The sequence below is a fragment of the Culex pipiens genome, chromosome 2 (assembly GCF_016801865.2).
Source record: "Culex pipiens pallens isolate TS chromosome 2, TS_CPP_V2, whole genome shotgun sequence".
Taxonomy (NCBI): Eukaryota; Metazoa; Arthropoda; class Insecta; order Diptera; family Culicidae; genus Culex; species Culex pipiens.
In genome coordinates this window covers 170207842-170224963 of record NC_068938.1, presented here as the reverse complement: position 1 = coordinate 170224963, position 17122 = coordinate 170207842, and the positions used below count along the sequence as shown (strand labels likewise).

The 17122-nt window shown below is 40.6% G+C and overlaps 2 protein-coding genes and 1 long non-coding RNA gene across 3 annotated transcripts in view; 1 reads left to right on the top strand and 2 right to left on the bottom strand.

The window, feature by feature from the left end:
* Positions 1–4854, top strand: part of LOC128092777 (uncharacterized) — a 67465-nt gene extending 62611 nt beyond the window's left edge. Inside the window, exon 2 of the long non-coding RNA XR_008211997.1 lies at positions 2918–4854. This is a non-coding gene — a long non-coding RNA (uncharacterized LOC128092777). The remainder of the gene's footprint in view (positions 1–2917) is intronic.
* Positions 4463–13006, bottom strand: LOC120426853 (uncharacterized). Its single transcript, XM_039591653.2, has 6 exons — positions 12798–13006; positions 7494–7926; positions 7349–7424; positions 5265–7294; positions 5060–5207; positions 4463–4993 (listed from the first exon to the last, which is right to left on the bottom strand). The coding sequence occupies exons 2-6, from the start codon at positions 7875–7877 to the stop codon at positions 4896–4898; spliced, it is 2736 nt and encodes a 911-aa protein (XP_039447587.1). The 5' UTR covers positions 7878–7926; positions 12798–13006; the 3' UTR covers positions 4463–4895.
* A 1989-nt stretch (positions 13007–14995) lies between these two features.
* LOC120426868 (general transcription factor IIH subunit 2) lies at positions 14996–16451 on the bottom strand. Its single transcript, XM_039591672.2, has 3 exons — positions 16433–16451; positions 16280–16363; positions 14996–16224 (listed from the first exon to the last, which is right to left on the bottom strand). Exons 2-3 carry the CDS (start codon positions 16336–16338, stop codon positions 15048–15050), a joined length of 1236 nt encoding a protein of 411 aa, XP_039447606.1. The 5' UTR covers positions 16339–16363; positions 16433–16451; the 3' UTR covers positions 14996–15047.
* Between the last annotated feature and the right edge of the window lie 671 nt (positions 16452–17122).

Genomic DNA, 17122 nt, shown 5'->3' with positions numbered 1-17122 from the left:
ATGGAACGATATACCTGTTTGCCATATAGTTTGTATGTAAAGCTAATTTATTTTCGTGATAATTTTTATAAGTCCAAATAATTTAAACAAATGATTGACCATTATCAGAACGATAACTGTTCACCATGTGATTGGTCTATAATTTATTTGTATGGTTCTACCATACATGTTACGATATATTTACGATAAATTTTGAGGCCACATTTCATAATAAAATGCATTTTAAACCGCCAAACGTAATGTAACTGAGTTAGCTCAATTAGATAAGGCGGCAGCACCACGGAAGAATCAACAGGAGACATCATCATCAAGCGGTAACAAATCCCGGACATTACAAAAAAAACGCTAACCATTAATAATCATATACTTTCCCATTCCCGTTAAATCTACAGTTCCGAGAACATTTGTAAAGTTTATTTTTTGGCTCCTCCCTTTTCAAATGGTGTCGGTAAGTGTCGGTAAAGCAGTTCACCATTTAAAATCATATTTTATTAATTTGTGGTACGGTTCACATAAAATGAGAATTGAACAGTTTGGGGTAGGGTACGACTATGATCCACGAAAAAAATCCCTTGTAAAAATGTATTGTAACATAACCTAACGACCTATTTAATAAATTGTAGGATTGTTTGGGGAATGGAAAATGTACGGTTGCACCCTATTTGTTGTATTATCAAGATCATTTAGGAAAAATCATTCGACAAATGGTGACTGTATGGTTGTTGACTATGCGGGTGCACTTTTAAATGGAATTAGGCAGAATGATTGAAAAGAAATAAAATCACACGAAGATAAAACATCTAATGTTTTTTTAAAAGTCCTATACTGCCCCTGATCGCATAAATGTCCCATATGCATTTTCTTCGTTTTTGAGTTATTGATGCAGTTTGGTTCAAAATCGTGTCCTCTTTCAGAAAAGCCTATAACATCCAGTACTTTGTTCTAGAAATCAGGAGGAAATCCAGTTTTTGCGCAAAAACTTAACACGTAGCCTTATGCGTGGGACAAACTTCACATGCGTTTTTCTCAGCTTGCTGTTTTTGCATATGGGACATTTATGCGAACATGGGCAGTATAAACATAACTAGACTTTTTGTTATTAGATCCTATAAACATATGAAACACAAATGCATCTAGGAAAATCTAGAAATATAGAAAATTAAATCTTCAAGCCTCATATTGCGATGAATGGTTCCCTAGGAAAAAAATGTAAAAAAAAAAACTTTTTGGCAAGAAAGGGCGCGAAACTTTTTTTCAAAATTCTTTTTAACGTTTTGATTCTTTAGCAGTTGCGTATACGGTTACTTTGTAAGGAAACTTATAAGAACACATTGTAGAAAAAAAAAGCAAGCACTGCTCGAATGGAAGTGCTCCATTATCCGGTGTTTACTCAATTTAGTTTAGATGTTTATTTTTCTGAACACAATGACACTTTTTACATGAACAAAAAAAAATGATTTAAAATAATTTTTTGAAAATTTGGATCGCATCCTTTATCACAGAAAGTATAGAGCTTTATGACGTTTCGTGTACACACACTTGCGCACCATTTGATTTTGCTGGTCGGAAAAAAATAACCTCACTTTCTTTTCGTGTACGTACACGCAATACATAAGCACGTACACTCAAACCCCGATGGTTTGACACCAACTGTTGTCAAACGAACGGGATCACTTTTTAGTTTGACACCCCTTTTACACGGAGTTCACACCCACTACCAAACGTTTGTTTTAATAGTGTGCGTGAGTGCCGTGTAAAAGTGACAGTTCGTCGCTTTTTAGTTTTAGTAGACTCTATTGTGCTTAACAGCTCGTTCCAAGGGGACAATATTTGATCCAAAGTGTCGACTTATCGATTTGATTTTATTGATATGAAATGAAAATAAAAAGTGATCACAAATGGGTATCTGGCGAATGTTTCTTATCGTTGTTCGTAAATATTTACATAGGTCATTACTGCCCATAATTGAAAATTCGGCTATTATGCCAAATCAAGTATTCCGAGAAAAACGCGTTTTAGTCTAGGTTTTAGTGTTTGTCACAAAATCTCCGTCAAGGCAATTTCCCATAAGAGTGGCATATTAGCCGTTTGGTTTTTCGCATCGGCAGCCAAGTCTAAACACTATTTCAGTGAAATTCAAGTTCCAGAAGATGCGTTGGAACATCCTCTACCACCTGGTGCTAATATCTCGATTTCGCCAAAAGTGGATATTAGCCGTTTTTTCAATGGTGGGCAGATTAGGACCTATGTACCTAATTTTAAAATGAAAAAAAAAACGACCAGAAAATATCGAAAATAAATACCCTAGTAAATACAAAAAAGTGGCTATAACTTGAGAACACTTTATTTAAAAAAAAGTACTTTTCGATTGCAAAATCGATTTTGCTTTTAAAAAATACCGATCTCGCTTTATGAAAAATATTTTTGTCCCTTTTTCGATATTTTTAAAAAACACTATCAAAATAAAAATAGAGGGGGGCAAAATCACTAATTTTTAGGAGCCGCTCATTTTCGTTCGCTCATTAAAAAGAGCGGCTGTTTTGAACGGCTCTTTCGCTCTTAAAAAAAGGCTATTTTCGAAAATGGTGTGATTTTTTCAGTTTTTTATTGGATTTGTATAAATTATTTTTAAAAAAAGCTAAAAACAAGAAAATGCGCTTCATAATCGGCGGTCTCGGCTATGCCAAGATTTCTACTCAAACCAAAAAAAAAAAAAATGAATGGTATCCAAACTTAAATCTAGGATTTTTGAGAAAAATGTTGACGGTAAGCGTGATTGCCTCTCACCCAGTCGGCCTGGGTTCGATCCCAGACGGTCCCGGTGGCATTTTTCGAGACGAGATTTGTCTGATCACGCCTTCCGTCGGACGGGAAGTGAATGTTGGCCCCGGACTAACCTAAAAAAAAAAAAGGTTAGGTCGTTAGCTCAGTCCAGGTGTAGGAGTCGTCTCCCTGGGTCCTGTCTCGGTGGAGTCGCTGGTAGGCAGTTGGACTAACAATCCAAAGGTCGTCAGTTCGAATCCCGGGGTGGATGGAAGCTAAGGTGTAAAAAGAGGTTTGCAATTGCCTCAACAATCAAGCCTTCGGACACCTAGTTTCGAGTAGGAATCTCGCAATCGAGAACGCCAAGGCAATGCTGTAGAGCGAATAATTTGATTTTGATGCTGCCGTTCTACGCATAATTGTCCCATGTAATTTTTTGACGATTTTGACTTTATGACATTTTTAATTTTAGTTTGACGTATACTTTCAGAAAAACACATAAAATCTAGTACTTTGTTCGGAAACTCATTGAAAACAACGCCAAGTCTCTTTGTCCCATCGTTGTACTTCTACGCATAATTGTCCCACGAAGTATTTTCTTCCCCGGAATCAATAGTTTTACGAAGCATTATGTCGTGTTTACCTATTGTATAGCAAGAGGATAACAAGTAAGAGTGATAAACTGCTAACTGGGGCAATTAGGGACATATATGGCGAATAGGTGGTGGTGGTAGTTGATTTATTTCAGGCAGCTTTAACATGTTTGTCATTCGCTGCCTATGGCGAATAGGAGCCCACGTGACAATTATGCGTAGAAACACAGAAATCGATCGAAAAATTTCAATCGCGTTTTTCTTAGTTGCACTTTTTCGAACATGGGACAATTATGCGTAGAACGGCAGTATGCCCACCAGAATAAACCTTTGAATGCCCGCCAAAAAGTCATTTTATTAAACTGTAGTAATCAGTGGATTGGGATTTTTTTGCTGATTTTTTTTATTGATATTTTGATTTCTTTAAACCTTTCAATTAGTTTCTTTTCTTTCAACTTTGAGAATTTTAGATTTTTTATTTTTGTTTTATATGTTTTAAGATCCTATTTTTTTGGTTTTTTAAAATCTTTTTTTCATTTTTAGTATTTTCTAAATCTATGCTCACTAAAAGTAAAGTTTACGGAATTTTCAACTGCTGAACAGTTCGGCAAACTAAAAATTACCAAATTCATTAAAACCTCGCCAAAATTCGGTAATGAAGTTTTATTATTGGTCATCGTTCAGCCGATATTCGGTAAAATTATGTTCATTTTTACAGAAGGTTTTCCGATCTCAACTTTACCGACATTTTTATTACCGGTTGCGATAAAAAATTAAAGTGTCAATCGAAGTGATTTTTTTTTCACTGTTGGTTTTTCATATTTTTTATATTTTTTGCAATATTTTAAAATTTCGTTATTTATATTATTTTTTTTATTAAAATTAATAATTTTTTTTGCTGTTTTTTTTTTGTTTTTATCGAGCGTGATTTGATGTTCTTCATTTGACACAAGAAATTAAAAAATTATCTAAGTAAATAGTTTAAGTTGTGTTTTAAGGAACCCAAGGATGTCATCACAATCATGTGCCTTCTGTTGATTCTAAATGTAACGTTTATTATTTCTCTACACTACAATCGACAAGTGATTCAATGAATGAAAGGTTTATGTTTTAAAATAACTATTTTATTCGAATCTGTCTCATCAAGCTTATCTTTCCTCGATATCATGACTAATTCACTTACAAACGACTAAATGTGTTATTATTTCTGCATCTCCAGTTGGAACATAAACATAGTTTACATCTTAAACAGACGACATCCGAGAGCTTCGAATCTCTCAAATACAGTTGAATTCGCCCCTTTCTTGAGGGGCACTTCTAATTTAGCAAATTATTTGTACAGGGGATCGTTTAATGTACGAGCGTAGGGTTGGTCAAACGTTGCATTATTATTATTTTTTAGAAGGTGGTTGAAAAAAAAAAAAAATGGACACACTAGCAAACTTAAATAGTTAAAAATTAAACTCTCTTAAAATAAATCAAAGTCAAAATCGAGTAATTTGGCGTACGCAATACGCCTCCCTCCTCACCACACGCGGCTTAGTTTACCAGGTTCAGCGACTGGTACTGCTCCTCGTTTACCTCGGTCATCATGAAGCTGCCGTCTGGCAGCAGGAGAACAACCCGCCGGGTTCCACCTGGAAAACAAGAAGAAGTCATGAGTTTAAGTTGAATCGAAACCGAGAGGCATCGTTCAAGCTTACCAGGCGAGGGCTGGTCGGCCTGCACGACCTCCGCCGTAATCTGTCCGTCCTGGGAGTCCTCGCCGGTTTGGATCGTCAGCTGCTGGTTCGGGTCGACGCCCTCCTGCAGCTTGTACTGCGCCGCTTGCTCCTCTGTGAGTTGTTGACCCTGGAAGAAAGAAGTTTGAATATTTGGGTTTTTGTTGAGAGGGAATTTTGTTTTTACCTCTTGCGGGACGGCAATCTGCGCAACGGCCTCCGAAACGGCCGCGTCAAGCGTGAGTACGCCTCCGGCGCCCTCCTCGCCCTCACCCTCCTGGGACGCCACCAGAACGCACTGCTGCTCGCCGTTTTCGCCCTGTGCGATGAGAATGGTTTGGCCTTCGGCGTTCTTCCCCGCAACCTGGTACAGCGTTCCGTCCTCCCCGGCCACGATGATCGGCGAACCGTCCTCGTTGGTGAGGTACTGATGGACCTGGGTGTCCTGGGGTTGCTCCTCCTGTTTTTTGTCGTCTTTGATTTCTGGACTAGGGACCGGAGTGGGTTCGCCTTCGGCCTGGCCGAGCACCTTGCCCGTGACCGGACAGAGCGTGAGGGCTCGCGGGGGTGACTGTGGGACTTGGGACGAGATTTGCGCGGGGAAAGGATCCGCGATACCGGGTTCTTCTTCTTCCTCCTCGTGGGCGTGTGGCTTCTGCTCGACGGAGGTCGCCGCCGGAGAGATGACCCGTTTGACGACGTTGAGGCCTTGCTTGCGCAGTGCGTTGATCTTGGCTTCGGGAGTGGTGTTTTTGGAGACCGGGGCGCTGCGGATGTTGCGGTTGATGGGTTGTTTGGACTGGTTCGGGCCGCCGACCTTGGGCGAGAGTGAACTCCGAGGGACGATGTTGGTCGTGACCTTTGGGATTGGGGCGCCTCCGGTTGGGCTCGCGTTGTTGACGACCTTCTGCAGCGGTTGTCGGCCGTGTTGCTGTTGAGTTTGGGATTGCTGGGCCTGCTGGATGGGGATCGTGGTGCGGACGACCTGCTTGACCAGCTGTTGCGTTCCGCCAATGTTTTTGCGAACGATTCTCGTCGTTGTCGTGGTGGTTGTGCCGGGTGGAGTTGTACGGTTGACGGTCGGTGCGGCGGCCGGTGATGGCTGTGGAGATGGCGTTCCAGCGTTGACCTTGAACACGCCCTGCTTCGGGACCTCACCACGGTTCACGATTTGGATCTTGGCCTCTCCAGCAACGTTCTTGGCGCTTGTGAATCCTGGTTTCTTGACAACGCCACTCTGAGTGCCATCCTTGACGGTCTTCACGATGACCTCCGCGGCATTATCGTCCTCCTTCTTCAACCCACCAACTCCGTTAACGATCTTCACCGGTGACTTGCTGGCGTACGTGACCTTCACGCCCTGCCTCGCCACAATCTGCGCCGCTCCGTTCTCCGCCTTGATCCGCTTGATTCCGTTTACTTCTTCCTCTTCTTCACCGTCAAACTCGCCGCTTTCGCTGTCGAACTTGCGCTTGATGCCGCTTTCCGTCTCGTAGCCAGAACTCCCGCCACCACCGCCGGTCGTGACCCACTGCTTGACCTTGTCCATCGCGTTGACCTTGGCGTTACGTGCGATTCGACCACCCAGCGGGGAACTCTGCGCCAGCGGAACCATTTGCGTAGTTGGAGCTGCGGCCGCCACCGGTACCGGTGTGGTGGTTTTGGCCAGAGTCACCACCGGAACTACGGTGGCACTTTGGGTTGTGCCTGCTGCCGTACTCGTAACAGTCGTTCCCGCGGCCTTTGCCTTCTCAGCTTGCTGCTGCTGCAGAGTTCGGGCGGCCGCCGCCGCACGCTGCTCCTTCTGCTTGGCCAGCTGAACCTCAAAGTACTCTAACACGCTCTGGCACGTCTGCAGGTGAATCAACGGCTCCCAGGTGTTGGCGTCGTGCGCAAACTTGGTCCACTTGACCAGGTATTCGTGCTCCTTGCGGCGCGGGTTGAACCGTTTCGCCAAGATCTTCTCGACTTCCTCCTCGACGACTTCGCCGCTACCAGGAGTAGTCCGCTTGGCGACGGAACGCTTGCCCGGGAGTTTGGCCACCGGCTCGGGCTTCTTAACAGCGGTCGTCGTCGTTACGGGGACCTTCTTCACCTCTGGCTCCGGCTTCGCTGCCGCCGTCGTGGTCACACTCGCTGGTGGCTTGTAGTCCGGCTTGCGATTCGCCAGGAAGCGATTGCCGGCCGTCGGGGACGTTACCGGACTTGGCGTTGCTTCTGAAAGACAAAGGTTAGCGTATTTCCTCTCATCAAAAAATATTTAAAACTTACTCTTCTCTTCCGGTCCACTCTCAATAATAGTTTTGGTAATCTTAACTGGCATCTCCTGCAAGCTGCCTTGTCCCATCTGAAAAAAACAAAAAAAAAACCCTCAAAAAACTGCCACCAACTTCAAACCTCCTCCCCACAAACTCACCCTCGCAAACGACTGAATGGTCCGCCCGGCCACGATCCACGTCTCGCGCACCGACTCCTCCAGCTTCACCCACGTCTGGTACAGCTTCCACGAGTTGACATTGCCCTCGGCCGTGGCGACCGCCGCCGCCCCGTCGGTCGGATTCAGCTGGGCCGACTTCCACAGCAGAAACGCCCACACCTTGCTCTTCGTTTCGCGGCAATCCTTCAGCGTCGATTCCTTGCGGCACTCCGTCTCCTTGTGTTCGCGGAACAGTTCGATAAAGTGGAACACGTTGTGGCACCGGCCACACACCAGCACGTCGCTCTGGGTCATCTCGGCTTGCGCCTTCCGGATCAGGTCCGGGTGCTTGCCGATGTCGGCCGGGTCGATCTCCTTGCCCATTGGGAAGTGTTACGCGAATCGGTATGAAGCAAATCGTGCGGGAGATGTTCTGTGTGAAGGAAGTTGAAATAATGAACCATTAAAAAAAAAAAAAGAACGAAGAACGAATGAAGAATTCAAATCTAAAGACCCCAGTTCCCTGAGTCACCACTTGGTGGTGAATGCGAGCAGAGCTCCTCTCGCTTTGGCAGTCGACTGCCAAATAAATCTAAAATTAAGAAGATCCTTGCTTAAATAAGAAAGCTTAGTTCCCTAAGCCACCACATGGTGGCGCATGCGAGAAGAGATGAGCGGAGCATAGGGGAAACGGCGTTTCATCTATATTTTTTAATTTCCATCCCGTCTAGAGCCTTTAAGACGAAGTTCTTCGCAGAAAAAAAAAACAAATGGTAATTAAATCTCGATTTTTTTTTGATTAGGTCCTATAAACATATGAAAGACAATAGTTTATTGGTCCTTTTCAAAAAAAACTCTGGAAATGTAGAGTACTCTGTAAAAAATAGAAATACCTAACCCTTGAGTATTTCATTTTTGATTTCATTGCGATCGTTTTTAGTAGATTGGTTGTGTAATAAAATGATCGTTGCTATCTAAAATATTTGGATCGACGATCGCTGATCTAAATGATAAGACTGAAAATCGCTATATGATCAGATTAAAAATTAAAAAAAAGCTTAAATTTGGGAAAATTCTAAAATCAATGTTTAAATGTTAAAAATCCGAGGTTTTAAAAATTAAAAAAAAACTATTTTAAGATCCGAAAAATAAAAAAATAAAAATATTTTTAGACGATCAATTTTTTCTACGTTTTTGCAAATTGATTTTTCATTGTCTGTGTGTTTTTTCATGAAACTGTGGTATTCGATTTCTTATGTTGAAATCTCCACATTTTTTTTATTAGGTCCTATAAACATATGAAAGACAATAGCTTATAGGACCTTAAAAAAAAACTCTGGAAATGAGCCATTTTACAGCATCGGTCTCTCTATACAAGTCGCCATTAATTTTAGGTTCCCAAAAACAGTCCAACTCCAAGCAAAACTAACCTGGGGATACCGTGGAGATTTTCGCTTATCCCCTTAAAAAAAGTGGAGCATCAACACTTCCCGTCTTCCAAATCCTCTTCCTTGGGAAGCGGCTGGCAACGGATGACAATCATGATAGTGGAAATTTGGTTCAGGCAAAAATTGATTCTATTCTCAATTATCAGTTCCTAGGAAACTTGGGCTTAGATAATCATCTCATCACATGGCGAAATCCAGTCTGCATATCACCGTCTCCAAGCAAAGCGACAAGTCTCCATAAATTTAGCTGCCCCCGAAACTCCGTATCTTTTCTGATCAATTTGATGTCTTCGGCAAAGTTGAAGGTTACGATTAGGACAAATGCACAAAAAAAAAAATTGAATTTGGTCCTAAAATTAAGCCTAGATTGCTGATATTATTGTTCACAACGATTAAGCTTATTTTTCTGAATGCAACGACCCTTTGTACGACCACAAAGAATTTAAAATGGATTTTAAAATCATTTTTGAAAAATTTAGCTCGCGGTCCTTCTTGACAGGAAAGGTCCTACATGACAGTACTTTCCATGGGTTTGATCCTTCGAAAATAGGAAGTCTTGACAACTTTTTTTTTTGCATAGAAATATCAAAAAGTGATCAGAAATGGTTTTTAATCGTGTTTTTTACCTTTGTACATAAAAATGTGCATAGGGCTTTAGGACCCTATTGTTTATTTCACTTTGTTTCACAAACACTCGTTTTTGTTTAACTTCCCGTTAGATTTTTTATTGTTTGATATTTTAAGTAGACCAAATATGCCATTTTTTGAGCTGTACTGCATAACCAACGTTTCTATAAGCCATGAATTTCAGATTATTTTTCAAATCCGGAAATTAATATTTTGTACATTTTTATTAGGCTCAAACTTTGTGAATACCTCTCAAAGACCAAACCATTTTGTGTCATTGGTTCACCCATACAAGGTTTTATACAATTTTGGCAGCTGTTCATACAAATATGGCACATATGCATTCGGAAATCTGTATCTTTTGAAGAAATTTTCAAATCGATTTTACAAAGTTGTAGGTATTGAAGAGGACTATTTAGAGAGAAAAAAAATTAAAAAATGCCGTTTTAAAACTAATTTTTTTCACCAAAAAAATTCTCAAAATCTCATTTTATTTCAAATTGAAATGTTTTGATATGATATGTTGTTGTTTAACAAACTTCAAACCTTTTGGGCCAAAGAAAAGTACGGAAAATTTTGGTTTGCCAAATTACGTTTTTTGAAAAAAAAAAAAAAAAAAAAAATAGAAATCTTACTCTTAACATTAGTTGACATAAAAAAGGAAAATCGAAAAACACTTTTCAGGAATTTTGATAAAGTGCGCCGTTTTTTTATTTAGTTTGATTAATTAAGTTTTTAGCCTAAATTTTGTTCGCACTTCTATATGACTCGAAAGATCAAGGGTTTTGTCCCTTGAAACATATCAGAAAATATCAAAAATTAAATAAAAACGAATTTTGACGAAATATTTTATTTGAAAAAAAAGTTAATTAAAAAATCGGCAAATTTAATTTTCCGTGTATCTGCTTTTCTGAATAGTCCTCATCAATACCTACAACTTTGCCTAAGACACCAAATCGATCAGAAAATTGCTTCTTAAGATAAAGATTTTCGAATATTTTCGTAGAATTTTTGTATGGACAGTAGGGTGACAATAAAAATAAACGACATCGATACCTGACTCGATTCCTGAGGCAAAAATAAGTAAGTGTGCCAATTTTCAAAAAAATCGGTTGAGGTCTAAGGGTCGCTATAGATCTAATAACTCGTCAGGGTTAACGCAGATCGTATTGCGATCTTCGACAAAGTTGTTGGTCATAAAATTTTACGTAAGAATCTCACACTTGACAATAATCCGACGCATTCAACGCCACCTTTCGGTGGAAATTTGAAATTATTTCTTTTTCTCATACATTTTTGAGAATTTTTCCATACAAACTTCAACGATCAAAAGCGACCCTTAAACCTTAACCAATTTGGCTCAAAATTGGCACAGTTATTTTTTTTTTGCCTAAATAATCGAGCTAGGGGAGATTTTCCAAAATTTTCAATTTTTCTTGTCACCCTAATGACAGCCACCAAAACTGTATGGGCGAACCAAGACCAAAAATTTGATTCTTTTGGTCATAGGCAAGGCAAGTTTGAGCCAAATTAAAAAAATGCACAAAATTTGCCGCTTTCATAGAGTCTTCTCTAAAATTGAAAATCACCTTAGTAAAAAAAAAAATGATAAAAAGTACTGTTTTTGAGCTAAAACCTAGGTTAAACCCATTTCCTTTAAGATTTTTTTTTCGAATTTAATTTTAATTATTTTATTTAATTTTTACAATTTTTTTCCGGCCATTAAACTAAGAATAAAATTTGAGAAAACAAAATAAATATGTTAGTAGTGAAGTTTTTTTTTTAAATTGTTTTCAAAATATCTTTGATTGAAAAATGAGGGCAAGTACTTGAAAATATGTAATTAAGCTAGTTTAAATTATTTTCAAAGCCAGCAACCAACAACATTGTTTAAATAAGAAAATGGGAGATAATTTTCACATGCATCTATTTTTTTAAAGATGAAAGAGTAAAGACAATATTTTAAAAATAAAATAAAAAAAAAACTAAAAAATATAAAAAAATCGAAATAACAAACCATAGTCACACCATTAGAATGCAAAAAGTGTTTTAAAATGTATTTTTCACTAATTCATTGCCCCTGATCGCATAAATGTCCCATACGCATTTTCATCTTTTTTGAGTTATTGATGCAGTTTTGTTCAAAATTGTGAGGTCTTTCAGAAAAGCCTATAACATCCAGTACTTTGTGCTAGGAATCAGGAGGAAATCCAGTTTTTTCGTGAAAACTTAACACATAGCCTTATGTGTGGGACAAACTTCAAATGCGTTTTTCTCAGCTTGCTGTTTTTGCATATGGGACATTTATGCGAACATGGGCAGTTCAGTTGTTTTGAAATCATTATTTAAAAAAAAATCTAATTTGGTAAAAAGAAAAATTTTAGCAAAAAAAAAAATGTCGGTACCAAACATCGAAAATTTTCAAAAATAATTTTTCAATAACCCAAACATTCTAAAAATGATTCTAAACGAAGGGTAATGCATTGTAAATTGATTTGAGGTGATTGCATTTAAAATTCCATTGTAATTTTGAAGTTTTTTGGAAAAACATTTTTTTGCTCCCTGATTTTTCGGCCAGATTTTGAAGGGGGGAGAGACAAAAACTTTAAATAAAATTTGTACCAGCCTAATATATTTCAAAACACATTTTTATCATATTTTATTTATTTACATTTACATTGATTTTTTTCAAGTTTTTGTTTTTAGAATTAAACTATTTTTGATCTTTTTTTATTTCCATGCAAAATAATAAAAAAATGGTTCGACGAATCAATTGATTTTTTTTTTTAACTGTTTAGTTCGAATTCCCAACACCAGATGCCAGTGATTTTTTTTATGACATCTCGAACGTAATGATTTAAATAACGTGTTTAATTGTCTATGATAAAAAGTGTATCAACATAAAATTTTCAATAATTAATTGTTTATAATTATCTTAACTGTAAATTAAATTTTAATTGAGAGCAATTTTAATGTTTGCATCCCAAGCCAACCTCCATGACTCCCGCCAAAAATCTTATCAATATCCGAAACTTCGCCCAGTCATCCGACCACCCCTCCCGGTCAACGGAACCAAATGTGGGTCATCCCCAACCAACTCTCCATTGCGTCCCGTGCCCTCTCCCCACCCTATTGAGGGGATCCTCGGCAAACGAAGCCACATACTGCTGGTCGCCGCAGCAAAACTCCCAAGCCCAACAAAAATGCCAACAAATTCGCCTTCACTTACCGCAAAATTTCAACTCGCTTTTACCGCACGGGAATCTACTCCAGCGGACAATCCCTCAATACGCCTCGATGCTAACTGGACGCGGGACACTGGCGCGCACACTTTCCGGCCGGTCCGGTGCGGTTAACCTCCGGTTTTTACGGAATTTCTCGCGATAATGGCCCGAACAGAGTCTCTGCTCGGTCGCTTGTTGGTGCGTTCGCTAATTTTGTACCACTCGCAGGAGGAGGTGCGCTCGGTACAGTCAAGGCCCGGTCGCCGTCGGGGAAAATGGCTGCGGCAGACCCAGGTGGCGGAGTTTGGCTGCGGGCAGAAGTGGTGCGAGCGATTTGAAGTGACCGTTGACGGTACACCTTTATTCTGGATCACTAAATATGTTTTTGTTATAAACAGAATCTACCCAGGAAGGAGTAAACGGAGTAAACAGATATTAAATACGGTATTTAATATGGGTAAATCTCACACTTGGTTGCTCATGATATTCGTTGAATTATGAAGGAGGTATTAGACTATGGCAAACAAACAAACAAACTAGCAACTCACCTGCATTTATTTTGCTTTTTTTGCGAATTTGTCGCAAACAAGTTAGCGAATTTGGCAGCTTACACATGATTCGCATATACTCTTTTCTAAGTAGATTCAGTTTTGACAAAAACAGGTAAGCAAGATGGTAATGTCGAAGACATAACCCAAATAAATAGGACAATAATAATGCAGAGTAAATAAATGCTTAAAGCGGTATACGCGCATCGCACAGTGGGAAAAAAGGGCCCAAAAAATTACCGCAACATGATTTCGCGCAAACCATCGATTGCTATACACCAAAAGCTTCGTTTTTGCACCAGAAACAATAATCCGATGAAAAATCGCACTGCACGGACCGGTGGCCGGAGTACAGGCCACCGGAAGATCCGGATTTTTGGAAAAAGTGTCAGATTTATCCAATTGTGAACTGATAAGCTTTCTTCTACCATGAATAGTCACGCAAAACAATCCTAGAATAATATTAAATACCATAGGACCCATCGGAACCGGTTCCACCTACCTCCGGTGGCCACATCCGGAACCGCATTAGGAAACAGCGTAAACTAGTCATGCGACGTATCAAACTTCTTGATTTTGGATGGAGAGTATCTGTTGGGACACGCTAGTGCCCAAACACGAAGCCCGAATAGATAATAGAGAATTTGAATTCGGTTACATTAGTATTAGCACACTATCACATTATCACAACGCTCGGCCAGCGAGCCCGATCACGAGAGAGTTTGGCTACTTACTTTGCGACAAGGTCAAGTTCGTGGTGATCGCCACTTAAGTTAAGTTAAGTTGAAATATAGAGTTCAAACCAGCCTCACGCGTTTTTTTTTTGATTCTCGACTCTTATATCGAAGAAGTGTTCGTTAGCCACCGATATTCCGCGTTTTGACGACCCCTTCTTAACAGTATCCTTAAAATGTATTTTTACCTCCGGTGACCGGTTCCCAGGTTCTCCGGTGGCCACATTCGAAGATCATATTTGGCAAATTCCTGAAACCACTCTTGCGACATATCAAACTTCATGTTTTTAAGAGAGGAGTGTATAACTCATGTCCCCATCCAAAATCAAGAAGTTTGATACGTCGCATGAATGGTTAATACTGTTCCTAATGCGGTTCCGGATGTGGCCACCGGAGATCGGTGGAACCGGTTCCGATGGGTGCTATGGTATTTAATATTATTCTAGGATTGTTTTGCATGATTTTTCATGGTAGAAGAAAGCTTATCAGTTCACAATTGGAATAATCTGACACTTTTTCCAAAAATCCGGATCTTCCGGTGGCCTGTAATTCGGCCACCGGTCCGTGCAGTGCGATTTTTCATCGGATTTTTGTTCCTGGTGCAAAAACGAAGCTTTTGGTGTATAGCAATCGATGGTTTGCGCGAAATCATGTTGCGGTAATTTTTTGGGCCCTTTTTTCCCACTGTGCATCGGAAGGAACCGGTCAAGAAAAATTTCAAATGGGCAGCAGCGGCAGCGAAAGCATGCCAGAGAGGCTGAAAAAAAGCCCCAAGAAAACGATCCCTCTCCTTTGTTCTGCTGTTCGTAAAGCTGTTTCTTGACCCCTTTCCTTCCGATCTCCATACTAGCCTTAAGGACTGTTAATTTTGTGTCGCAAAAGACCGGAAACTGTTTTGTGAACAGAAAAAAAGAAACTAGGTATTTTATTATTTCTTGAATTTTATTCAACCCTGAAAGAAGCTTCAACCAACTTACAACAACGACATACTGTGCGGTGGCGGAACCGGCTTCCGAGCGTGCAGCGCCTGCACCGATGCCGGAATCGTCGTGCAGCCCACGCACGAGTGCATGGTCTCGTGCACGAAGATGTCGCAGTCGATGCAGAAGAACTGCCGACAGGTGGCGCACTGGTAAATGGTTTTATCGGTGGTCTCACCGAACAGTTTCTGACAGCCGTAGCAATTGGTGGCCTGCTGCTGGAACGGGAGTTCCTGGTAATGGGGCACTGGGAACAGATGATGGTACGAGCGGGCCAGATGCGGTGCGGAGGCTAGGGTTAGACCACAGGCGGTGCATTCCACCGGAAGTTCGCAGTACTTGCTGTAACACTGCGGACAGTGATATCCGCCGGAGGTCAGTTTGGACGGTTCGTCGGTGCTGTCAATGTGGCACATGCACATGGTTAGTGGTGGATCTTTGCCTTCTTCGGTTTTCCCGTGTGGAAAGCCCATCTTGATCATGGAGAATTCCTGCTGATTGCCGGCCTGCGGCGGATCAATGTGCTGCAACAGTTGATCCTTAAAGTGGGAATCGTCCAGAACGGCCCCGTAAACTCCTCCGGTTTCCGTGCAAAGGAACTTGCAGACGCGAATTTCCGCCGACAAACTAACCACCGAACAACGAATTCCCTCCGTTTTGAGCGCGTCAATCGTGATGTGAATGTCCGTTGGATCGCACGTGGTCAAACTGCCCATCACGACCAGAATCTCCCGGCTCGCGTGCGACGGAACCATCTTCAGCGTCTTCAATGCCAACTCCAGCCCATTCTGCAGCGACGGTTCCCCGGTCAGGTTCAGCTTGTTCAAGTTCCCCACCGCCTTGATGTGCTTCCGGCAACTTCCGCCCAGCTCCGTAATCTTCTCCGCCCGCTTGGCCTTCATAGCGATCACCCCCAGCTGAGAAATCGGATTCTGGTCGAAAAACTCCTCGATGAAGATCTCCAGCAGCTTGAGCGTGCACAGCAGCCGAGTTGGTTTCAGATCCGGAACGGACATTGCCTCCGAGCAGTCCAGAATCACGTACAAGTGGCGCATCATACCGAGCTTGCTGAAGCCCTTTTTCATCGCTTGCCGTTTGCGTTTGGCCTTCTGGATGATTTCAGCGATCGAGCCCTCGACCAGACCGTCGTCATCTTCCTTGATGGCTTCCCTGGAAGTAACAAAGTCGTAAACAGGGTCTCGTCACAAATAAACAATTAAATTACCATGTTTTCTCGTAGCCGGTTTCCCAGCGGTACTCCTTTGGATCCTCGTCGTCCGCCATGGTGTCCTCTTATAATGGATCGATGCTGCAATCGGATTAAAGTAAAACAAATTGTTAGAATCTCTGAAATTAATTAAAATTCAACTAAATTTACCAGACCGACTGACTTTACAATTTTTTATGATGAGAAATTTGACGTTTCGCTGACAAAAAATCAAAACAACTCTGAACCCTTGTGGCGCATTTGGGTAGAGCTGTGCGTGCTGCCGCTCTTTAAGCTTGAACACGTTTGATAAAGTTCAGTTAATTTATCTGTAAAAGCAACCCAAATTTGGAAATAAAAAAAATTGTTCTATTTTTTTTATTTCAGAATTTTCTATGTTCGAATTCAACAACATTATTTTTTAAATTTACGAATAAAGAAAAAATAATAAGAAAAGAACAAAAAAACGAACTTGACAAAAATTACAAAGATCAAAAATAAAATCTATAAAATTAAAACAAAACCGGACCAAAAAATTATAACAAAATTTTCGTATTTTGAATTTCTACTTCACAATACAATATTGTTGAAATTTAGAAGTTGTGAATTATAATTCTGGAGGTCCAATAAACAAAATTTCAGTTTTTGCTTTTTGGGTGTTTTTTAATACCCCTGACTCAAGGCAGTTTCAAAAACTTAAAAAATCTCCAGAATTTAAGAATTTAAGAGCGAGTTTTTCACCAATGTGTAACAGGTCGTCGTTTAGAGGTTGCTGGTTCGAATCACGCGGCGGGCGCTCTAAAATTCGGTACTAAAGCCCTATGTAAATTTTTATGTACAACGGTAAAAAACACAACTAAA

What these genes read in the sequence shown, in the direction of transcription:
- LOC120426853 (XM_039591653.2), bottom strand. Translation starts at nt 7,877, where the DNA reads ATGGGCAAGGAGATCGACCCGGCCGACATCGGCAAGCACCCGGACCTG. An exon ending in GAGTGGACCGGAAGAGAAGA is followed by an intron (nt 7,295 to 7,348) that starts GTAAGTTTTAAA and finishes TTTGTCTTTCAG; the next exon opens with AAGCAACGCCAAGTCCGGTA. An exon ending in AGATTGCCGTCCCGCAAGAG is followed by an intron (nt 5,208 to 5,264) that starts GTAAAAACAAAA and finishes TCTTTCTTCCAG; the next exon opens with GGTCAACAACTCACAGAGGA.
- LOC120426868 (XM_039591672.2), bottom strand. Translation starts at nt 16,338, where the DNA reads ATGGCGGACGACGAGGATCCAAAGGAGTACCGCTGGGAAACCGGCTAC. An exon ending in ACCGGCTACGAGAAAACATG is followed by an intron (nt 16,225 to 16,279) that starts GTAATTTAATTG and finishes TGTTACTTCCAG; the next exon opens with GGAAGCCATCAAGGAAGATG.